A 25766-nucleotide genomic window follows, 5' to 3' on the forward strand; every position below is an offset into this window, starting at 1 on the left:
TATCCAGCTTTAGGGCATACCACACGTCTAAACCCTTAGTTTGTAACTATACAATACAATGTTTTGACACATGTTTTAACATTATTTTACTATATATATATATATATATATATATATATATATATATATATATATATATATATATATATATATATATACACCTTCTATTTGAAAAATGCTCAAGATTTGAGAGGGTTATTATTTTAGGGTTTTGGTTGACAGGATTGGTCCACACATATCTTGGGTTAGGTTCAGTTTGTATTGTTACAAAAGTCAATGCCCATCTATGATCTCAATTCGCCTGGACTTATTTCAATTAATAAATCGAAAAAAAGTTATTCTTCCATTGTTTGTAAAGAGACAAACGTTTAAAGAAAGAAATGGATCATAAATGAATTCTGATTTTGTATTATGACTTTCATCCAGGGGGTTTCATGGAGGAGCTGGACAATAGATGGATCCTTGTGGATAGCAAGTCATCATGTCCCGAGAGTAATTCAGCCCCTGCCACGCTAGGACTGACCAATATGGCTGGTATGTGGATTATGGAATGGATATAGATACTTTTATAATCACGACTTTTCGAAATAATACCGCAACTAATTAAAGTAAAATCCCTACGTGTTAAGATGTCTTAGATTTTCTGAAGTTTTGAAGTCTCATCTCAGATGTAACTTTTTAACAAGATGTGAATATATTTTTACTTTGCTGCACTGGGTGACATAATAATAACTAAACACGCGCATTTTTCTTGTCTCTGCATTGTTCATTTGATAGAGCTTCTGAAATATTTTGATAACTTAAATCGAGTTTAAACAAGTACTTTTTCAGAGGCAAGAGGACTTTATAAAAGTAATGCTCTGCAAAGGTCATGAAATCGTCTTGTTTGGTTCAATTTGCCTTGAAAACCAAAGTGCATGCTGAGAGCAGCGCGGCATTATACTCATGTTTTATTCAATAACAAGAATGGATGTATTTTGTTTGTTTTTATTTTTAATTTCCTTCTATATATGATTTTATCTGTTTCACCCTTTTTGATCTTTTCGTCTCAAAGAGTATGCAATATGTATTGTTCCTTGTGTTATAAGGGCAAATAGGGAACATTTGATCCGTTTTAAAGCCATATTACTGATATGATATGATTTATGATATTCATGGTTTAACCCATTCTTCTTATTCCAGGTGTTTTCATGATGGTAGCTGGAGGAATCGTAGCAGGTGTATTGCTGATCTTTATTGAAATAGCGTACAAACGCCACCGGGGCCTGAAGGAGAAGGAACTTGAATTGGCCAGGAACGCCGCTGACCGATGGAGAGGAAACATTGAGGTATTTTTTCCTAGAAATATTCGTTTAGTTCTTCAAAAAATATATTTCATACTTGTCTTTTCTATGTTGTTGTGATTATCGTGCTTTTCACAAATATAGTCGAAAATGACGTTTTGCTTTAAGTTGATTTTATATAACTGTTTTGAACAGAACAGCCTCTCCTCACCCCCCCCCCCCCCACCCTATTCATAAAGGAAGAAAATTATATCGATGTGTTTATGTTTTATTACGTGTGAAGTTTATAATATGTGACCCACCGTCTCAAAACGATATTAGGTCGTAATGAATCAGACACTGAAAAGTGAATTTAGAACTAAAATGATCAGAAATTCAAACGTTGAATCTTTTGCAATGAATCTTTCTTTACTATGAAGAATATATGTCTGACATTTGATTTCAAGCATCTAGGACATCACGACGTATTACCGCTTTGAGACGGTGGGTCACATACTGTTGTTTTTTTTTAAATTCATAGTTTGTTTTTTCTGAAAAAGTATGTTGATGTTTACAACAATAAAATTCAAATATAGGGATAATGTTATACACACCATAGCCTCCAAATGTGTGCTTTCATGTGTGTCCTCTAAAACATTTTTAAACTAATAAAACGTTGTCTTTTTAAAATCAAATTGTCAATTGGTATTTATTGATCTATCTATTTGTGAATCAGTCATTATTTTATTAAAAGTAATGTTTATATCAGAACGAAAACATTATTGAACATATTTAGTATTTAAAAAATAACCAAGAAGTGAAGACAATGGGAACTTGTTTGCAAACCTGATAACCAAATTTGTCATGGCCCCATTTTTGTAATGGAATTAATTTCAAACCAATTCTAAGTATTATCAATTACCAAAAAAAATAAAACCCTTTTAAAAACAAGTCTATAAAGTTGTTTGGTTATCAGACCTGCAAGTATGTGTACGTCGAGTGATGACAATTCCGAAATAATTATAATAGATGTTTCATGTCCTTTTGTTTCCATTGCATGCTCAACCTTTCATTTGTGACCTACCGTCTCTAAACGGTATTTTGTCGGGGTGGACCAGTTGCTAAAAACTGATATAATTTAAGTACAAATGAAAAGATATGTACGATCTAAAGATAACTTCCGTAATCTGGAAAGACACGTATTTCAAAATTTGGCCAGAAAACTCGTCCTTTAAATTATATCAATCGGTTTAAATGACCCTCATCTTGGCAAAAACTCTCAAGCCTGGGACATCGCGATGGTTTGAAAGGTTTTACCAGGATGAAGGTCATTTAAATCGATCGATATTTGAAGGACGAATTTCCTAGCCCAAATTTTGAAAAGCATGACTTTCCAGAGTTCGGCAGTAAACTAGTTTAAGGTTATGGGCAATCTAAGAAACACTATCATTTTTCCCTCAATAACATATTTAAACTCAATTAAAGATTCATATTTTTCACTTTAAATTCAGTTTTAAGGTCATAAATCATAACCGACATCATACTGTTTTGGAGGAAAAGGTCACATATCATTTAAATGTTCTCATTTTTAATATCTGTCGTTCCTCGTAGATTAGATTTTGTTTTTGTCATCATTCCAATGTTTCGTTTCGTTTTATTTCACCTCGCTCCACCTTTTGCCACGATTTACAGAAGAGAAAGAAACTGCGTGAGACGTGGCAGTATCTGCACGCACTACACGGATCACAGGATCTGGAAATTGAGTAGGAGGGAGTATAAACCAAAATAATTAGGAAATGACATAGAACTTTTGATGCCATGAACGTTACGATACTAACGAAAAAAAGACAATATATTGTCAATAAAAACGAACCTTTTGAATAGAAATGCTGAATTCATTGTTTTATCTTACTCAGACATTATTATATTGAAAGCCCATGTGGATATGAAAAGGATCAAATTTTGACGGCATTCTCTTTCCCACTTTTGTAAGTGTTTGTCTCCTGAATTTTCGAATATGTAATCCACTTTTTATCTTTCGATATTGCAGAAATCCAAATGTAAAATATCAAAATGTATGAAATCTCAAAAATAACACCAAAGTTCTATTTTACCTGGGTCTCGCGCATTTGTTTACATCAAATTTAAATTCATTCATCCATCAATATCTATCATGCTCGTGGCGCCAAATAGTTCAAATATCATTTCCTAAAAATAACAAAATAAGAGTGACGTGTGAGTCATTAATAATAATAATAATAATAATAATAATAATAATAAATAATAATAATAATAATAATAATAATAATAATAATAATAATAATGATGATAATAATAGCAATAAAAATAACAATAATAATAGCAATAATAACAATAATAATAGCAATAGAATTAACAATAACAATAACACAAGCTCTTTTTTTTTGGAGTCAATTACTTCACCCACTTATAATGATTATGCAAATTAATACACAATTAATGCATAAATTATGATAAAAAGTTACAAAAAAAAAAAAAAAACAATGTTGATGTAAATGTGGATTCTCTTATTTTATGATCTAGTTCTTTCCATTTTTTACGGTCGCACACTAACGAAACAAATATTATTTTCGGCTAGAATACGTCTACTTCGTATTATCTTAGATCACTCCGAACTTGTCAAAAAATCTCAATATATGATTTCTGTGTCATGCTGGACTAGATCTTGGTCCATGGATTTAATTCAAAGTAAACTGTATGGGGTCAATTTGAAAACATAGAGTTTCTGTTTGTTTTTTATTTAATTTTTTTTTTTTGGGGGGGGGGGGGGGGGGGTGGTGACAATGTAAGACTGTATACGCTACACCAAGGTTACATCTTTTGAACTAAAATGGGGGGAGGGGGGTTGACAATGTAAGACTGTATACGCTACACCAAGGTTACATCTTTTGATCTAAAATGGGGGGAGGGGGGTTGACAATGTAAGACTGTATACGCTACACCAAGGTTACATCTTTTGATCTAAAATGGGGGGAGGGGGGTTGACAATGTAAGACTGTATACGCTACACCAAGGTTACATCTTTTGATCTAAAATGGGGGAGGGGGGTTGACAATGTAAGACTGTATACGCTACACCAAGGTTACATCTTTTGATCTAAAATGGGGGAGGGGGGTTGACAATGTAAGACTGTATACGCTACACCAAGGTTACATCTTTTGATCTAAAATGGGGGGAGGGGGGTTGACAATGTAAGACTGTATACGCTACACCAAGGTTACATCTTTTGATCTAAAATGGGGGGAGGGGGGTTGACAATGTAAGACTGTATACGCTACACCAAGGTTACATCTTTTGAACTAAAATGGGGGAGGGGGGTTGACAATGTAAGACTGTATGCGCTACACCAAGGTTACATCTTTTGATCTAAAATGGGGGGAGGGGGGTTGACAATGTAAGACTGTATACGCTACACCAAGGTTACATCTTTTGATCTAAAATGGGGGGAGGGGGGTTGACAATGTAAGACTGTATACGCTACCAAGTTACATCTTTTGAACTAAATGGGGAGGGGGGCGTTGACAAAGTAAGACTGTATAGCTAACAAGGTTACATCTTTTAGATCTAAATGGGAGGAGGGTGGAATTGACAATGTAAACTGTATTACGCTACACCAAGGTTTAACCTTTTGATCTAAAATGGGGGGAGGGGGATGCGATGGTTGAAAGTTTACCGATAGCGTCACCAAGGTTACATCTTTTGATTAAAATTGGGGTGAGGGGGGTTGACAGTAAGACTGTATACGCTAAACAAGGTTACATCTTTTGCTCTAAAATGGGAAATGGAGTGTTGACATGTAAACTGTTATACGCTACACCATAGGTTCACTTTGGATCTAAAATTGGGGGATGAGGGTTGACAATTGTATAACTGTATACGCTACACAAGGTTTCATCTTTTGTCTAAAATGTGGGTGGTTGGATTGACAATGTCACGACTTATAACGACTACCAGGTTACATCTTTGATCTAAATGGGGGAGGGGGGTTGACAATGTAAAACTGTATAACGATACACCAAGGTTACATCTTTGATCTAAAATGGGGGAGGAGGGGTTGACAATGTAAGCTGATAGCTACACTCAAGGTTAATCTTTTGATCTAAAATGGGGGGAGAGGCGTTGAAAATGTAAGGACTGTTACGCTACCCGGTTAATCTTTTGATCTAAATGGGGGGAGGGGGTTTGATCAATGTAAGATGATCAAGCTACACCAAGGTTAATCATTTTGATCTAAAATGGGGTTAGGGTCGGGGTTGACAATGTAACTTATTCACGCTACACCAAGGTTATCATCTTTGATCTAAAATAGGGGAGGCGGTTGACAATGTAAGACTGTATAACGCTAACATAGGTTAAAATCTTTTGATCTAAAATGGAGGGGAGGGGGGTAGTAACAATGTATAAGAACTGATAACGCTACACCAAGGTTACTCTTTTTGATCTAAAATGTGGGAGCGAGGGAGTTGCAAATTGTAAGATTATAACGCTACAAAAAAAGGTTACATCTATTTGATCTAAATGGGGGGAGGGTTGTGTTGACAATGTAAGACTGTATACGCTACAAAGGTTACATCTTTTGAACTAAAATGGGGTAGGGGGGATTCCAATGTAAAACTATATACGCTATCACCAGGTTATCTTTTGAACTTAAATGGGGGGTCATGGGGGTTGACAATGTAAGTTGGTTACGCTACACCAAGGTTACATTTTTGATCTAAATTAATCAACATAGTAAACTAACATAGAAAAATAAGAAAATACCAAAATCAGAACGTTTCAGACTTAAAATCCCTCTCATGTCAAAAACAAGCCAAAAAAATATTATATCACTCAAAATCCCAGAGCATTGGATTTTAAGTGCTGTAATGCTTTGCTATTTGCATCACTAACTGAAGAAGGGTTTGAGCCCGAAACGTTTTTTGGGTGTATTTTGTTATTTTTTTAAGCTGCTATGTTCATTTTTGTTCTTTATTTTTTTTACAGGCCACAGCATTAAACAGTTTAGTATAAAGTCTTTTGACATAAGCAGTTGTAAATTATTAATATCTAATGCGATAACTGGTTAACAAATATTGATAGTTTGTTAGTCAAACATATGCTTTGTTACTTTTTTGTCAGTAGAATACAACAATAGATAATAATCTTCTAATTTTAAATGATGAAATATTTGAATCCACCTTTAAAGTTTTAGCAATTTTAGTTGTTTTACGTTGAAAAAATAAATGATTGAGTCACACACCAAGAAGCCAAATACAATTTACTTAGAATTTGAAATAAAATACATATGTATGTGAAATGAAATCATGTTTATTCATCTTGGGGGAGGATAATTTGTCTCCGGGGTATATCTGAAAAAAAAAAGAACTAGATAGACCAGGCAAAGGCCGAAATTTATCGTCGGAAAGTGAAAAAAGGGATTAAATGTCTTTCTCAAGGAAAACAATATTCTCTTACATGTCCTTAAGTGATTGACCATAAAGTTGATTATATTTATTAACCTAAAGATGGATTCAATAAGTGTGTAAAACATGCATGATGTCTCTACTAAATATACCCAACTAGTGTTTTATTTTGCCTCTAGTCAAAGACTGGATGAGCCATTGGAAGAACGAATGGACAGGGCAGGGAAAGAATTTTATGTGTAATTTAGGTAAAATCATGTTTGATGCCAACTTACAGAATACGAATATTTTCTGTAATTGATATCAAATTATCATAGCAATGGTGGTGGTTACCATGGGAATGGCTTTGCATCGGTTATAATCTTACGTGTGCACATTTACATGTCTGATTATCTTGATTGCACACGTCCGACGTGCACTTATTTGCAGTTCTGATAACCCAATTCCTTATGGGCTCACTGTTGTAATGGAAACCCCCCCCCCCCCCCCCCCCAAAAAAAAAAAAAAAAAATAACGCAAAATATTGTCCATGAAAACAAAGTTAAACTAGGCCCATAAGCCGGTTGGGATGTCAGATCTGCATATATGTAGGGCCTACACGTCGTTCATGTCTCATTCTAGTAATGGAAATACTCTCAAACCAACCCATAATATTATCCGATTCTTTCACAATCTCCATTATTCAACCCTTCCAATTGGAAAACCCTTTCATTTCTTAGTAAATACGTAATCGTTTAATAATGCCTTTAACGATTTGAGTAAAACAATTATTCAACGACTGCAGAATATTTCCGCTCATTTTATTGGTTTAAAATAAGATGTAAAAGACAGTCGATTGGCAATTAAGATAATCTTTTGATGGGCATGAATACAAATCCATCGTTTTTCTTTTCTTTTTTTGGTCAAATTGTCATTCAAACAGGTACAGAAAATGAAGTACTACCACCATACAATTAGCCACGAAATATCTAAGAATCTACTTGGAGGGGTGGAATGAACGCATTCTTTAATTTCTTTGTATTGATTAAACTCATTATTTTTTATCGTGCAATATACATACTCGCAAGCTCGTAGTGTTATTTGGCACGATTGAAAGTAACTCGTTTAATAAATACAAAGAAATTATAGAATCGTATATTACATCAATGTTAAATAAAGCCCATAATCATAATTGCCTTTGGCCATCAGACCTGTAAATTAGTGCACGCAATTGGTAAATTCCGTTTCATTTTAATTTCCAGTATTTGTAAAATGTCATCTGTGCACGGAAGAAATATATTTTCCTTAAGTTCTTTATTATCTGTATTTTTCACAAGTCTTGAGTGATATAGCTGAAAGGAAAAAATTTTAAAGCCAAATCATGAAATATATCAACATTTATGGGCTGAAATTATTAAAAAAGAAATACTAATTCAGCAAGATAGGTAGTGGAGATACGTGTGCCACTATATATTATTTATTTGAAACTATCCTTAAAGGATCATCTCTGTTCATTTTCGTAGCTAAACAGTATGCCACCTATAATTTAAACTAACACATGAATGTAAAAACACGTATGGTTTTTCTTCCCATATGATATCTTAAAATATTAGGTAGAGAATGCTCGGGAGATACACACGTTTGCAAAAGAATTTTAAATTTCGACTTCTATTTAAAAGTATCTAGATACCTACGTCATTTGTGACTCTTTTTTATCAAAATTTAACATGTCACTCTATTTAATTTTTTCAGATTGTAAAAACTGAGTTAATGCTAACAAAAATCAAGATGTTGGGAACGTTTATTTGTTTTTATTGTGGAGAATGAATAATATTGTTTCTTAAAGAATGAAAAACTAACATTTGATATTTCAGATTTATTTAACTTTAAAAGCACGTTCGCCATTCGTGTCATTGTGACGTAAAAATAGATTGTGTTAGTTGGACACAAGTTTACTTTGTAGACTTTAAGCTTACTTTCGTAAAATGTTATGTCTTGCTAGCCATTCTTTATGGCGCAGAGCGTTACCGACAAGTTAGCGAATGATCTCTGTTGTTGTTGTTGTTGTTGTTGTTTTACCGTTTATATGCTGCATTTTGACTTGATGCTTTTTTATATAATTACTCTTACTTCGTTCAGCAATATCCCATGCACATATTCCTGATCTTTTAACCCTTTTTGTTCCTTCCAAAAGTTACTTCTGTAAGGCAGGACAAAAAAGGTTTATATTAGGCAGCTAACTGTTATTGAAAATAATTATAGAAGAGTCGAAAGTTATCAATAGCATTTTCGAAAAAAAAATCATATTCTTAATGGTTTCCGCTTAAAAAGAAATATCAAAATAATAAAACATATAATTTATAATAAACATTGGCAAAATTGATAAAAATTAATTTTTGTTTTAAAATGTAATCGCTGTCTTATTAATTTTGTTGAATAAATGCGATTCTTTTTAAATAAAGCTATATTATAAAGATAATATCCATAAATTATATAGACACTAAAGTGAACCTTTGCCAATTATAATTTTAAAAGTTGAATTGAAATTAGTCATTGTTGAAAACTGCCTGGGCAGATTATTGATTTATTTGGTGCTATGCTTTTATTTTGGTTTTATCAAATAGTTTTAAAATATCATTTTGCCTCTTATCATGGTACTTCATTCCCTCAATAGCACCGTTTCTCTCTCTCTCTCTCTCTCTCTCTCTCTCTCTCTCTCTCTCTCTCTCTCTCTCTCTCTTTCTGTCTGTCTCTTTCTCTATCTATCTATCTCTATATCTTCCCACCAACCCCCCCCCCCAAACCATCTCTGTTTTTGTTTTTTATTTTCAGTTCTCATATTTTGCATGGTTTCAGGAATCGAGTTTGATCAGTAACATTTTGTTTTTCACTTTTTGTCAATCAAATTGTTAAAATAATGTTGAGTACTTTTAGTTTACAGATGTATGATAATTGCGTTTTACATGAAATCGTTATACGTGAATTACCTGGCTTTAAATAAATAATATACGATAATAATTTTATCTTAACTACTCAACGTGTACGTATTTGTAGGTCTAGTAACCCAAATGGTTATGGGCTCAATGTTGTAATGGAAATACTTTCAAACCAATGCAAAATAGTCTCCACTGTGACATTGTTACATTAAGTCCATGACTAACTGCGATTGGTTATCGGACCTTCAAATATGTACACGTTGACCATTTAATACTTATAAGCAATCATTTATGAAGGCAATTTAGAATAAATGTAGAAAACCATTTTATATTAGGATTGAGGGAACGAGAGCAGATATATAAAATAATTTAAGGGTAATCTTTAACTTATAAATGTGATACATTGGCTTTTAGAAAGCATTTCTTTTGAGTCTATTATAAAGCTAATGAAAAAGAAATCCACGATAAATAACATTATTATTTTCTCACCTTTTCGGACACAGAAACGAAGAACCTTGAGGCAGACCTTACAGAAACAACGAGAAGAGCAACTGCGGAACTCTGTATCAGCTTCAAAGCCATTGTCCACCTTGGCCAGCTCTGCCTCTCAATCTTCCGTCACCCAGCCCCAAACCGTCGCCCTCCCGCCCCCAACAGCCAACGCCGTCAACAGAAACAACACCAGCACAGTTACCCCGTCTTACCGCCGACCTTCACTCCAGGAAGCCATGGCCAAAAACGACTGCTTACCACCCCCTCCTCCATTAGACTACGCGCCTCCCAGCTACATCCCTGCGCGGTCAGGTCGCACGGTCACTTGGCACAATGCCTCACATAACTCAGACCATGTTGTGTAATCACTATCATTTTTTTTCTTTTAAATTAAAAAAAGAAGTATTTTTACACTATTTTCCAGGACACAATAATATCATAAATTAATGAGATTGAAATTCGAATGGTTCAAAACGGAATCGTCCCCTTACCCCCACCTTCCGACAAAATCACAGGAATTTGGTTTTGAGAAACTGGAGGTTAAAATTTTGAGGCAGTTTGTAAAAAAATATAATTGTTGTATTGCGATAGATGATATAGATTATGCTTATCATGAAAATATTTTTCTTGCGAGTGAATTAAAAAGATTATGTTTACCCGTGAGAGCTTAAAAATCATAAAAATGTGACTTAAGAACTGGTATAATATTCAATTTAAGTTGTAAAATACTGTCAAAAATTTTTTTTGATTTTTAGTTAATATATCTAGAACAAATAAAAATATGTCCGAAAATAGATTTTGTAATGGGCAAATTAGTAATCCTACTCGTACATAGTATTGAAGTGATTCTACATATGAAAAAGTTGAGGTGTGTATATAACTTTATCATATATGGCAATTTGCATTTATCACGACATCATATTTTAAAGCCATTTGAGTTAATATCTCGTTTTTAAAAATGACATCGGCTTTTGATTTCATTTCTGCAAGTTATCAATTGTATAATTTATTGTATAAACCATTTTCCGTAAGTTAATTTTTCAGATAACTGCTTTACGTTATGTGTGCTTTTATATGCCATGCAGGGTTATTACAATTAATCGTTTTATGCCATTCGTTCCTTATGTTTCTCATTTATATATGTTATTCAAAATGTATCTGAAACTTTAAACTCAAAACAACTCAAGAAACAGAGTCTTCTTCTTCTTCTTCTTCTTCTTCTTCTTCTTCTTCTTCTTCTTCTTCTTCTTCTTCTTCTTCTTCTTCTTCTTCTTCTTCTTCTTCTTCTTCTTCTATTATTATTATTATTATTATTATTATTATCATATCTTTATCATCATTATTATATCATCATCATCATCATCATCATCATCATCATCATCATCATCATCATCATCATCATCATCATCATCATCATCATCATCATCATCATCACTATTTACATGATATTAGCATAATCACTGTTACCGAAGTATAAAATCTTCAAGATCACCTTGATGAAAATTAAAGCTTAAAATCCTATATTTAATACATCACTATACAAGATAAAACATTTTTGGCTGTTGTGGATGGGTTGGCAATTTGTTGATAACACTATGACTGGTTTAAGGAATGTTTGTCTCTTTTTTTTGATGATGATTTGCTCACTTCGCTGAAATCCTCTCTGTGATTTAAAAACAACTATTTTATGTGATACTTTTGGGATTTCAGACTTATAAAGATACTACCAGGGTTTGGAGATACTGTATTATGAAATATATCTATTACAGTTCTTCATTACTCATGTTTTAAACATAATTTAAAATGTTTTAGATTAGATGATTAATCTGTGAATTTTAATGTTTACTTTTGACCTGTGTTCAACTCAAATTCTTACGTGTTATCTTTGCTGCTTGCAGTTATATTTGAATTTTATCTGATTGTCTTATCATCTTCTTTTCTTTTTATTGGCATTTAAAATGACCAAAATGTTTTGCACGCGTAGCAGAGCACTTAAAAATAACGCAAAACCATTTCTGTCTGAGTTTGTTATTTTCATATTTTGTTGTTTGCCAAAATATAATCGATCATACTCCCGCTGGGTAGAATAAATAATTTGTCATTTGTCGATGAAAGAGATTATATTTATTTTGATATTATATTCTTATTAAAATTCTCTTTAGTTTTCTATCTCACAAACTATAGTTAAATAAATTATAAATAATAAGCTTCCAATACATGCTTTTCAAAAAGTGTATAGGTGAAATTTTTGATAGATTGTCCTTGTTGATATACAGAGACAAACGCATAATATGTTTACTATTAATACGTATTTATTGTTTCCTGTGAATTTACATAAGTATGAAATTGTAATACTGATTCGGTGCTCTATTTATTTGATGAATAAATTATCCATTTATGGTTCTGATTTTTTTTTCAAATGATCACACAATGTTGTATATATTCATCCCATTCTTACGCATTTCAATGTCTTTGCGTTTTTATTTATATCTATAGCACTTGTCCTCTTTATTTTCTTTATAATTTAATAATTTACAGGAAAAAATATAACTGCTGAGATCAGTTTGCTTCGCCGATGTAATTTTTGTTTTCATCAAATGTGATAAAGATTTATTCCAGTCTTGCTTTTTACATGTTTTTATTTACACATTATGTTACCTCTAAATTTGTCTTCCTGGGATAATCCAGAGTTGTCGGGAATTTCTATCCTTCTACCTTATAATCGGAACATTGTGAATTTGGAGCTGTTATAAGCTAATAACTGTAAGAAGTATGGAACAAAAATAAACAAACTGATTCATCTCAATAATAGGAAAGCAAAATTAAAGCGAAACATTTCGAGCTCAAAACCCTTTCTCGGTCAATAACAAAAGCAATTAGAATGGTTATGCTTTAAGTACAATCAAGAAAGTCAGGAGAAAATATCTCCTCATTTCAACAACGCACAAAATTCAGCTTTGTACTCTCTTTGCTTTTTTAAAAGTACCTATATTATGTATTTTTCCTTAATCTTTTTAATTGAAACCTAAATCCGTTATAATAATGGAGGAAAAGATTTTTATTAAAGCCCTTTGCAGGCTCAGGAACGTTTACAAAAGAGTTAAGTCACACATTAGAACCATATCCAATGCATAATCTAGAGAGACTAACTTTTTATTGATTTTGATCAGTTTTGGATCTGAAATGTTCATAGTTAAGAATACTAATCCTTTTTGAAACTGTTTTTATCACTTTTGTTCAGCAGTTTTTACAGTCCACAGAAGCTCCTTAATAGTATTTACTTTCAAGTTTTTGATTTGTGTATTCTTTAATTTGAAAAAAAAATATTACCCAATGTTGGGAATTTATCAGGACATCCATACCATTGTTTTCAGTTTGCTTGATTAATTACATATTTGTATATTTTATTTTGTTACATTTGTAAAATTGAAGCAGAATAATTTATATATCTGTATCGTCTAAAATATTCGTTTTTATTGTGTGATTATAAAGAATGTTTGTTTAAAAAGCAATTTCATGTCATAACCGCTTCCTTTAAATGCAAATAGCGTCCTAAAATACATCGAGCAAAATGTACGAAAAACAATGTTGCTTGAAGTTTGATGAAGTAAAAAAACCCAAAATAATAACACATGATTTAAAATGTCTGCTGTTGTTTAGTAACAGAAAATAGACGTTTCGGGTATCTCTTTTTACAACAAACAGGCCAATAATCCTATTGGGAAACATGAAATGTCTACACCATTTGTCTCTGTGGAAACTGGAAACTGGAGTTAATTTTTTTGAATTATCATTGGTTTAGAAAGCATTGGTGTATTTGCATCGATGACAATGGATATTTGGAAGATGCATCAGCAGGGTAATGTACTTATCTGCTGGATTGATAACCCAAATTGTTGTAGGCTCATTGTTGTGATGGGAATACTCTCAAATCAACGCAAAATGGTGTCCTTTAAATTACAACAATGTTAATGTGTTCGGTTATCAGAGCTGCAAAAAATGTGAACGTTGACTAGCACCAACTTACCCAGTTGCTAACGGCAACTTGATACATTTTGCCTTTTGAAAAATGCATAATTGTTTCATCCCATCTAATTTATGAATATAATGCATATTTTTAGCTTCTCGGTATTGTAGTTTTTCTACTTTCAACTCCATACGAATCTCTGTCTCTAACATATTTATATTTTAATCTGATTGATTCTTCTGATTATTTATGTATTTACATATAAAATTTCAAAACAAAAAACTACATTCAATCTAATATTATTCAAGTGTAGCCATATTGTGATAAAAATTAAACCCTCTGGCATCAAAACCAAATAATTGTTTAGACCAAATATTATAGAACTATTAAAAGAAGAATTGTTGTAACTAAAAAAACAATTTTTATTTATTTCTTAAAAACCATTTTATATATGTATGCTTTTATTATTGTCAGCATTTGATTGATCAAAACCAATAAATGTTGATCTTAAAATTGAACGATGTTTTACTTTTCATTTGTTGTAAACAAGATTCTTTTAATAACAGCCATCGATTTATTGTGTCCTAACTACTTGTTCTTACAGGTTTGTCACTCGACTCGTTGAGACTTCCGACACAAACAAAAACAAATTTTATATGATATCTATTCTCTCTATCTATCCATCTATCTATCTATCTATATATATATATATATATATATATATATATTATATATATATATATATATATATATATATATATATATATGTATATATAGTTGAGTCCTTGAATAAGGATCTTCACTCACATTCTTTCACCGCACACAGCTATAAAATGAGTACATGACCGTAAACACCGTTGTCTCTGTCGACCCCCTCCCCCACCTCCCCATGTAAAATCGCCTTACATGCGTTATGCCTCTTCTTACACGTTACGTGATACTGTTGGCTAGTGACCCTTTGCAAAGCGGTTTGAGCACGTTTAGTGCATATTGCCCTATGTAGCTATATACATGCTCAAGGTTTGTTGTTATTTTTTTCTTAGAAATGAGTGTATATATCATCCTTGTAAGAATTGTCATTACCTTTCTGCCACTATTATCATTGACTCAATTGAGAGTTGTCAAGGAAGGGACTCGTAACACTATCTATCCAAGATACGATCTGGGGCAACGCTATCCGTCTATATTCTAATAATAGCGGCAGTATTTTAGCATTGAGTTCCTGTTCTAAAATCCCGAAACCCGCCGAAATCCATATTCTCAGGTTCACTCGCCACTACTTTCCATAACTTTGTTGGATATTGTCGGTTTTGTCGGATTTCCGCCGGTTTCATAAAAGAAAAGTAATTTCTTTTTTTTTTTACAAACCCGCCGAAACCTGGTCCCAGGTTCACTCCCCAATGGTGTACACTTCCCTGAGTCCCAGGTTCACTCCCCACTGCTGCCCACTTCCCATAACTTTCGTCGTGTTTTGTAAAAAAAACAAAAACACCCCTAATTCCCCCATATACCAGTAAATCCCTTGGTAGAGCACTCGCTTCACAAGCAAAGGGATCAACATGATCCCGGGTGCAGTCAAAAAAAAGTGTGGAGCGGGCATTCATAAATATCAACAATAATGAGAAATAACGGAGACCTATGGAAAAGTGACAGATGAAAACAAATAGTAAAAATGCCAAGGTCTCAGGGGGCTAGATGAAACCCGGAATCCAATTGATACGATACCAACCGCCTGTTAGAGAAAGAGAGAGAGAGAGAGAGAGAGAGAGGAGAGAGAGAGAGAGAGAGAGAGAGAGAGAGAGAGAGAGAGAGAGAGAGAGAGAGAGAGGGGGGGGGGGGGGGGTGAGCAGTCGATATGAACAAGGTGTACAATAGAATTCAGGATCCACGTGTGGAGCGGACACTTCTATTAATAATGAAGAGAAATGAAGAGTAGGGATAAGCACCGGATGAAAATAGAGAATAAAATTTCGTGTCAGAGAGCCAAAAACCCAGAATCCAATTGAGACACCCACTGCCTGGCTGAGAGAGAAAGAAAGAAAGAAAGAAAGAAAAAAAAAAAGAGAGAGAGAGAGAGAGAGAGAGAGAGAGATAAATAGGGAGAGATAGATTGATAGAGAGAGAGGGAGAGAGAGAGAGAGAGAGAGAGAGAGAGAGAGGTGGCACCAGCCACAGAGAGAGCCAAAACCCAGAATCCAATTGAGACACCCACTGCCTGGCTGAGAGAGAGAGAGAAAGAGAGAGAGAGAGAGAGAGAGAGAGAGAGAGAGAGAGAGAGAGAGAGAGAGAGAGAGAGAGAGAAGAGGGGGGGGGGGGGTTGGCACCAGTCATTGAGGGGTATAATAATTTTTAATATCACTACTCACTACCTTAGGATGGTTCACACACTACAAAAAAAAGCGCAGTTTTAGTTTTTGTTATTTCGAGAAACTTAGTTAATGTTAGCGATCCTTTTGATAGGATGCCGGGCTTTAGCAAAGTGCTTACCGCCAAATCTAACGGACGGAGCTATCCATTCACGACTAAGTGAATGAGGTCAGAAATTAATATCGATATGGGTGAGGCGAGTGTTCTACCAACTGAGCTACAAAGGGCTCCATTTCACCCAATTATGTTGTTTATTATCTTTTCTCTTGCGTTTATCTATCCAGCCGTTGTTATCAATATCGCAAATATGTGCATTAAATGATATCATTAAGTTTGCCTAATAAATCACGCATTATCAGTTGTTAATCGAAGCAAATCTATAATGTTATGATATCGACGTGGGGTAGTTAACCAATTAACTGCCATACTCTGGAAAAACGCGAATTAAAAAATTTGCCCAGAAGACTCGTCCTTCAAATATCGATTGATTTAAATCACTCTCATCTTAGCAAATAAAAACTCTGAAACCTGGGACTTTGCGAAGTCCTAGGTTTGAACGTTTTTGCCGAGATGAGAGTCATTCAAATCAATCGATATTTGAAGGACGGGTTTTTCGGCCAACTTTTTTAATACGCGTCTTTCTAGAATACGACAGTTAGTTGACTCTTTAATGCCTGATGTCACCCATTGACACTAACAAACCTCACATTCTACGCTAATATTATGATCGAGTGATTTTCAATACTTCTGTTTCTGTTGAGAATTTAGTGTTATGGATTAACTACTTGTTCAGGCCAGTGATCGTGGAGAATATAAAAGGTTAATCAATCGTGAACCATCGTAAAATGTAAAGTGAAAGGGAAGATTATAAATGAATAATTAAATAAGAGAAAGAACAGAGCGGGTTTCCTATATAATGACAAGACCCGTGAAAGAGGTATAAAAATACATGAAATAGAACAAAAATCTTTTTGTTAGAGGCAAAACGTCAATACAATACTATTTATTGCGTTTATTTCATTCTATTATGTTTCTTTTGGATTTTAGAAAATAACGAACATCGAGTCGGACAAAAAATAGCTCCTTGAGATTCATTTCAGTCTTAGCTAGTTCTGAAAAATGACAATATTCGTTCTTGAAGATGTTGAAATGTGTTCAATTTTCAGATCATTTCGCAGATAGATAGATAAATGAATAAATAGATAAATAAATTAAATAGATAGATAGATAGATATATAGAAAGATAGATAGATAGATAGATAGATAGATAGATAGATAGATAGATAGATAGATAGATAGATAGATAGATAGATAGATAGATAGATAGATAGAGATAGATAGATAGATAGATAGATACTTGCGGGAGAAGAAAATAAATAAATAAATAGATAAATAAATAAATAAACAAATAAATTGCAAAATATATTACTCATTATTTGAATCTATAAAGAACATTTTACGATGATTATCTAGTCACAAGCACTATTTTAGTGTATAGATTGATTTGTGAATGTGTCTGCGTGCGTTTGTGAGTGTATGTGTGTGTGTGTGAGTGTGTGTGTGTGTGTGTGTTTGTGTTAAACACGTACAGGTCTTCCATTCATATTATATATCTTATCATTGGAGAATAGGCCTTGAAATTTTAGAAAATATAGACTAATTAATTAAACAATTATCAAAAAAATACATACAGGATTATTTGTCAACTTTCCTTTCCACTGATTCGTGAACATTTCAATTCTTACGTCATATCCATCACACATCATTCTCCACGTGTGCCTGTAGTTGTTTCTGATTAATAGACTAATTAAGATTTATAAATCTACTATCTAGACTACCAGTACCAGACAATCACTGTTATAATCATCGACCAATCAATCAAGACAGTCATTCGTCTGTCTATCAACCTACCTATCTATATGTTTATTTGTCTAGCTTTCCACAAGTCTATCTATCTATCTATCTATCTATCTATCTATCTATCTATCTATCTATCTATCTATCTATCTATCTATCTATCTATCTATCTATCTATCTATCTATCTATCAGTCTTAATATGCACCCAACTATCCACCCATTTGTCTGTTTATTACTTCATCTTTCTATCTACCGGTTGATCTATCCATCTGTCTGTCTATGTACGGATTTGACTATCAATTTATCACCTATACTATAATATAGTATATCCACGGATCTATCCATCTATTTATCCACCTAACTGTCTATTTGGCTACCTACCTAACTACCGACATTAACCATCAAATATTCAAACATCCAACCCTCAAGTCAAAGTCTAAGAGTCCCACGAATTGATAAGCTGGGCATAAAACCAAAGCCAATCGCCGACTAGTGATAAGTGAAATGGTCCTCTCAACTCTTCGATTACCCGCCGACCCACAACCTTTAAGTGGCGTATCTATAGCTGAAACTATGTCCTTCTTCGCCTATAATATTATAAGTATTTGTTCAGTCTCATTGCCCTGTACGTACGTATGTACGGCCCTTGGGTTTCCTATCGCAGTCGATTGGAAAGTCCCGGATTGGAGAGTTAGATAGATATGTAAATGCATTACATGTAGTAGTGGAAACTATGATGATAATACAGCATGATATTATATAGCATTGCCGGTCGTTGGTTTGGAAAAAAGTATTGATTCATATTAAGGACATTCATAATAATCACAATAATAAAAGAATTAGAAGTTTTCCTTTTGGTTATGTGTCATTATGGAGATTCTGCTACAGCTGTGTGACAAGGTTATTGGAGTTCAATCGTATTTTCTATATAAAGTGTAAGTATACATAATTATTCAAACGTATTCAGTGGTATTCAAAGGGTTTTGATATCTAAATTGAATTTAATCTAAATTTAATTATATTTATAAAAATGGATATGGATACGATTATATAGAGTCATTCGCCATGTGGCACGGTGTTTAGTGTTGTTACAATGTCAAACGATGTTGAGCTAGGTCACTGACGATCTCGGTGACACTGATACGAAATTTAATCCCGGAAATCGTGTCCATGGGTAAGACATGTTACACACGCAATCTCAGTCGACTCGGGTGTAAGAGAGTAACTAATTATAGTTATAAAGAGTGATTTATGTGATAGGAGCTGTACGTAAAGAGTGGTTATCAGGCGAGACAAGGTTTACTGGATGATCAATCTCAAATTGTCTACTGTTTTTTTAAGACATTGACCATTTGAATTGATTAATCTATATATTAAAAAATTACATGGAACCCAGAGTTAAAATTCAGTTTAAATGAGTAGTTTTATATTAATGAGTATTAGTAATGCTTTGATGTAGGAAATTTTCTGTACGATAATTTTAACGCATGGATTAAGCGGCTTATTTGTTAAGTTGCACATTTTTTTGTTTATTAAATGGCGGGGATGAGTCCCACTGGACAATTTTAATTTTTCCCTCCAGACTTCTTACGTTCAAAGATTTTGTTCTTTGTTGTCTAACAACAGCAACTAAGTTTTGAAAATCACGTGAAGAGCTTAGAATATTTCGAACAGTTTTTTGGTGAGGCGCTCGACTTCAAAATTCTTTGCAAAGTTGAGTGCTTTACTTTTTTAAACAAAGCAACAACTCTTTACTATCATTCACTTGTTGTATTAAGTGGAAATTTAGATCCTGGCGTTTTTTTCTGTAAAAAGAATGTTGTATAATACCTAGCGCCTTTAAAATAATATGCCTAGTCTCCATGTTAAGTGCTGTTGGCTTGGGATCCCTTGTAAACCGCATTGAGCATATCACATTGAAATCGAGCTAAAGAAAAGCTCATGTCTTTTCATATGTCTTTGCTTTTTGAAATTATATGTGACCCTGCTTGTCAAAAAGGTTTTATTTTGGGATGGTTTGTTTGAATTCTAAAAAATTGAATTTATTGATGGTATGCGTTTAGATATAAAAATAACTCACAATATCCGCCAGTAGGACACGAAACTGATCCGGTTGATAAAATTTGGTGAAAGTTAATCATTAAAATGGCTGTCAAAAACAATAACATAGACCTGAATGACGTCAATTTCGCTCAATCTATAGTTTGTTTTTTTAAAGTGAGACTCGGAGTTTATTGTTATTTTGAGGAGAAAGATATGATTTCCTGAACTGACAAAAACTAAAATTTCTTTTTTTTTTCTTTTTATATCTTAAAATCCTTTTATCGGATCTGGTTTACATCCCGGTAACTATACGGTGCGACTCTATGTGGTCTAGTGATATGACACACGCCTTCGGATCGGAGGGTCCCGAGTTAGAGTCCCGCTCTAAGCCGCTCATCTTTGAGTTCCTGGAAAAGGCTATCTATTCACATTCTCTCATCGTACTCATGTGTAAAATGAGTACCTGACCTCAATAGCGTTGCCTCTGTCGGAAGACAATTTTAATATCGCCGAACAGGCGTCATGTCTCGTCCTACATGTTAAGTGTTGCTGTTAGCTAGGGACCCCTTGTAAAGTTCTTTGGTTTAGTGGATATCTCGCAATATAAAGATTTTTTTTTGTTAGTATTGCCATCAGGCATGAATAAGCCTTACTATTATACTCTAAACCAGAATATTATCAATACTAATTGTTGTCCGAATTATCATTCAAGTGTTCTAATTGCTATAGATAGTATGCAGATGACGTCACTCAGGCCTTTGTTATTGTTTTTGCCATCCGCGTTTGTGAGTTGTTCTCACTAAACTGGATTAACCTGACTATAAACGTTCATGGTTACACAGAGTTTGTGTGTTGGTCCTTTATACTTCCGGATGGCAATGTTGTGAACTCCTTGGCCAAGCGCATTCTATCTATAGCGTTATAATCCGTCTAATTGCCCTGTGAAGAGAGTAAAACCACAACAAACAATCGCGTCTTTGTTATGGCTGCCGGTTTCGATATGTTGGTAATCTGTTCCTTCGCCATTCATGCGTGGTGGCTAAACTATAAAACCCCTTCATGGATCCTAGCAAGTTGATTACTGGACATATTATAGAAATAGATAGAACGAAGTTGACGTCACTCTGGTTTTTGTTATTGTTTTTTGCCATCCGCGTTTATGAGTTATTCTCACTTAACTGTATTATGAGGCAGCGTAGCTCAGCGGTACAGGCTTTGCTTCGTACCCAAAAGGTACCGAGTTCGATCATCCGCCGCTGCGCTGTGTGGCCTTGAGCAAGACACCTCGCCCTCGTTCAAATTGCGGCGCTACACTGCGGCTGACGCCTGGGTTATTCCAGTCTTCACTTGGAATAGACCCTAGAGACAAATTTCCCCTACGGGATAAAGAGAGGGGATTTTATTTTATTTATTTTTATTTATCCAGACTATAAAAGTTCATGGTTACATAGAGTTTTGTGTGTTGGTCCGTTATACTTCCAGATGGCAATGGGATGATCTTCTTAGCCAAGCGAATATTATCTATATACAGTTTTGAGACCAATTGGGTCATCATAACAACTAAATTTCAAGGAAGTCCGAGGTCTGAGAGTTTTTGACAAAATGAGGGTCTTTTTAACCAGTCAACTGCCGGACTCTGAAAAACCTTGTATTTAAACGTTTTGGCCAGAAAACACGTCCTTCGCGAAGTTCCAGGTTTAAGAGGTTTTTTTTGGTGCCAAAATGAGCGCCATTTTAATCGATCGATGTTTAACCGAGAGAGTCTCCTGGCTAAAAAGTTTAATATGTGTTGTTTTTCCAGATTACGGGTGTACGATGTTAAATTAATAACAATTTTCTGAACAAGATGAGGTCAATTTTGATCTACGCTCTCAGCCAAGTATTAATTCTTACCTGAATTAAATAATTATGAGAGGAAAAGGGACAAAAAAGATCTAATGATAAAAGGTAGAAATCATTGTTACTTTTCAGCCTTCATGGACCATGCCAATTTACCGTAGATCTAAGATATAAGAATTTGACCGATGTCATGAATGATATTAACCCTAGAGCCTAATAACGATTTTACAAGGTGTTGGCATGAGGTCAATAATTTCCCGATTTCGGTCAGATATCAATTCATAACACCTCCTTCTCCGCCCCAAGATAATTCAAGAAAATAAAGTGTTGAAATTATATGGAATATAACACTATTCTGCAAGACTCTGAAAAAACCCATATTTTAAAATTTGGCCAGAAAACTCGTCTTTCAAATATCGATCGATTTAAATGACCCTCATCTTGGAAAAAAAAACAAAACCTCTCAACCCTGGGGCTTCGCGAAGTCCCAGGTTTGAAAGTTTTTTTTTTGCCAAGATGAGGGTCATTTAAATCGATCGATATTTGAAAGACGAGTTTTCTGGTCAAATTTTAAAATATGGGTTTTTCCAGAGTACGGCAGTATTGTTCTTAAGTCCTTTCAATGTCTATAATATCTAATTACGCATTACATATCAATCGGTCAGTATGCTTTATCAAACCTGTATTTTAATAGAACTAAAGAAGAAAGGGCTGTTATAATAACGTCTATTAATAAAGTAGTGAAATTATATGGAAAATAACATTTTTTCTCTTATGTCTTTCATATATCTATAATTGTTTAGGTACTACATCATTAATCGGTCACAAATACCACGTTTTCTCAAGACTCGTATTTTAATAGAACTAAAGAAGAAAGGATTGTTATAATAAAGTTTATTAATAAAGTGGTGAAAGTATATAGAATATAACACGATTTCCATCCAGCCCTTTATATATCCATAATTGGTTGCGTACAACATCATCAATCGGTCACAGAAATCACGTTTTTAATAGGATACAAGAAAAAAAAGGGGGGTGTTATAATAAAGTTTATTTCTTAGGCGCCGACTCCCGTTCAATAAATTAAATGACAGCCCTAAAGGCATGGATTGCTCTTGATTGCTATTCACAAATGACAAGTCATAAGTAGTGTTAGGGTCCTCAACTACAGATACGGTTCTTGGTATTTTCTTTGTTCTTATTAATATTTAGGAGGAAACTACTCAAAAAATTGGATAAGGGAGAAAGATCAAATGGGAGAGCCAGACAATTTAATGAGTTAATTCTCGACTACAAAGACATTGAATGCATTATGTTATTTCAGATTATTTGATATAACAACGTCTAAAAAGCATTGGTAATATGACCGTTGAGTGCATGTTTTATTGGTATACTCTTTGAAAATCCATTCCCTACTTTCCAACGGTTTTTGATATGTTTTAATGTGAAATGATCTTGTATAAAAGTTTTAACCAGTTAACTGCTGTACTTTGTGAAAACATGTATTTAAAATTTTGGCCAGAAAACTCGTCCTTCAAATATTGGTTTATTTCAATGACCCTTATCTTGGCAAAAACTCTCAAACCTGGAACTTCGCGATGTCCTAGGTTTGAGAGTTTTTGCAAGATGAGGGTAATTAAATCGATGGATATTTGAAGGACGAGTTTTTTGGCCAAATTTTTAAATACATGTTTTTTTCAGACTACGGAAGAAAACAGTTAAAGAGGTGGCCACCATGGCATTTGGCTGTTAGGTACATGTTTTATTGCTATTTATTTGAAAAGGGTGGGGTTTGTGGTTGAGGCGATATGGCATTCGTGATATAGCTTTTGAGTACATGTTTTATTTGTCAACAAACATTTGAATAGTGGGTCTTAAAGAGACGGCCACGTCATTATGACTCTTTGAAATGTTGAGATGAGGGGAAAGGGAAGGGCGAGAGGGTCTCGGGTTAGATAATCGCTGTCGGCGTCTCATTGTTTTCCTTGAACAAGTAATATATTATTATAGTACCTATTGCTCGTTTTGCGGTGCAGCATTGCGGCTTATGTCTGGATTACTTGGCCCTTTGTCGAGATTAGTCTTTAAGAAAATACTCCCCTGTGAAATGATCTTATATTAACAGTTTTTGAAGAGGCGGCCACCGCGTCATTGTGGTTGATGGGTGACATGTTTTATTGCCACTTCTTTGAAAGGGTTTGGTGGGAGTGAGGGCGAGGTGGTCAAGTGGATAAAGCATAACTCTTTATCAGCCTCACGTTCTTTAAATTTCTTTGAACAAGAAATTTAGCTCGTATTCCTCACTTTGCGGAGCTGCACAACGGCTAAAGTCTAGATTATCTCCACCTATCCATGTTTCCAACGGAATTCTAAGATTCTGTCGCTAAAATATAAAAAGGAAAAGTAATCCTTTAGAACCATCAGGCTCATGGATCTGAAGTTTATCACATTTTCTATTTTGCTAAACGTGCAATATACTTGATATTGTTTGGGTAAACGCTACTTTCCGCAAGATCTAAAAGAGACAGCTAGCCAATCACTATTGGGTGAATAGATGGGAGAGGGGAGAGGAGGGCATAATTAAATAAAACAAAACTTGACAGCACCCCGCATGAAAACTCCCAATTATTTGTAAAGCGTGCTTCATCATCTGAGCAATCAGACCCCCCCCCCCCCCCACCACATTTTCCCCCTCGTTCCCAAGTCATTCCTAAAAGAAATAATATATAATTTTTCGAACATACCATAACGCAGCCATTTTGCGTTACCACCTTTACAAAATGAACACAATCAGAAGTGCTGGTGCTGATTGAACCAGATATTTTTCAATCTCATGTATTATCCATTTTGCAATATTGCAAATGGGGAAGAGTGATGTACGTGGCCGAACAGCGCGGTGTCTTGTCTTGTAACAAAATCAAGCGTCGTCAGTAACTAGATGGGTGACAAAAGTTTGCTCGGCGTCGTATTCTAGGGTAAGTTACTTTACACACATTACCCTCTTCGACTCGTTAGTGATCGATAATGTTAGATCGATAATTAATAAGGACGTCAACCAGGCAACAGATTCAGTATGAAATGGAAGTTTGACTGCATAAATAGCCTAACAGAGGAATAATGAAATATTGTGATGCGCATTGTGAAGAAAATTGTGCAGTGCATAGTGAATCCGTGGAAATGCCCGGATGAATTTACACACACACACACATATATATATATATACATTATCATAAAAATATATCATATTTCCTTTAAATTTAAAATATGTGCAATTACTGTATGTAAATATATATCGGGTGCGAGAAAAAAAAAACACCCCGGAGAAATTTAGGAGCTGTAACTGTCAAGCCATATCTGATGCAAGTCTGGAATTTCACCGCAACCAAAACAATTTATTGAACTTTATGTAAACAAGCTTTCAGGAAAATATATTGAAAAATATTAATTTGACGATTGTTTTAATAGACACATCGCAAATTTGCAATATCGAATATTTTGACGTAATTCTCAAATTTTTGATGTGATCTGTCGATCGCCCATTTTGTGTTTTGACTGTGCCTAGCCTTTTTTTTTCTCACGATC

General features: G+C 34.1%; 2 protein-coding genes across 13 annotated transcripts in view; both read left to right on the forward strand.

The window, feature by feature from the left end:
• LOC144968575 (glutamate [NMDA] receptor subunit 1-like) overlaps window positions 1-14595 on the forward strand; it is a 40434-nt gene extending 25839 nt beyond the window's left edge. For 2 of the 7 annotated variants that reach the window (XM_078907063.1, XM_078907065.1), the window contains exons 17-21: window positions 427-534; window positions 1183-1328; window positions 2955-3025; window positions 6883-6951; window positions 10122-14595. In XM_078907063.1, coding sequence (XP_078763189.1) covers window positions 427-534; window positions 1183-1328; window positions 2955-3025; window positions 6883-6946 — 389 coding nt within the window. In that variant the 3' untranslated portion in view covers window positions 6947-6951; window positions 10122-14595. Of the gene's footprint in view, window positions 1-426; window positions 535-1182; window positions 1329-2954; window positions 3030-6284; window positions 6301-6882; window positions 6952-10121 lie in introns of those variants that run through there. The other 5 variants (XM_078907061.1, XM_078907062.1, XM_078907067.1 and 2 more) reach the window with 4 other exon arrangements.
• A 2554-nt stretch (window positions 14596-17149) lies between these two features.
• Window positions 17150-25766, forward strand: part of LOC144968572 (uncharacterized) — a 24774-nt gene continuing 16157 nt past the window's right edge. For 2 of the 6 annotated variants that reach the window (XM_078907054.1, XM_078907055.1), the window contains exon 1: window positions 17739-19237. The gene's annotated coding sequence lies outside the window, so the exon portion shown is untranslated. Of the gene's footprint in view, window positions 17382-17738; window positions 19238-25766 lie in introns of those variants that run through there. The other 4 variants (XM_078907059.1, XM_078907057.1, XM_078907056.1 and 1 more) reach the window with 4 other exon arrangements.

This window comes from Berghia stephanieae, chromosome 3 (genome assembly GCF_034508935.2).
Source record: "Berghia stephanieae isolate SIO BIC M18660-M18661 chromosome 3, UCSD_Bste_1.3, whole genome shotgun sequence".
NCBI lineage: Eukaryota > Metazoa > Mollusca > Gastropoda > Nudibranchia > Aeolidiidae > Berghia > Berghia stephanieae.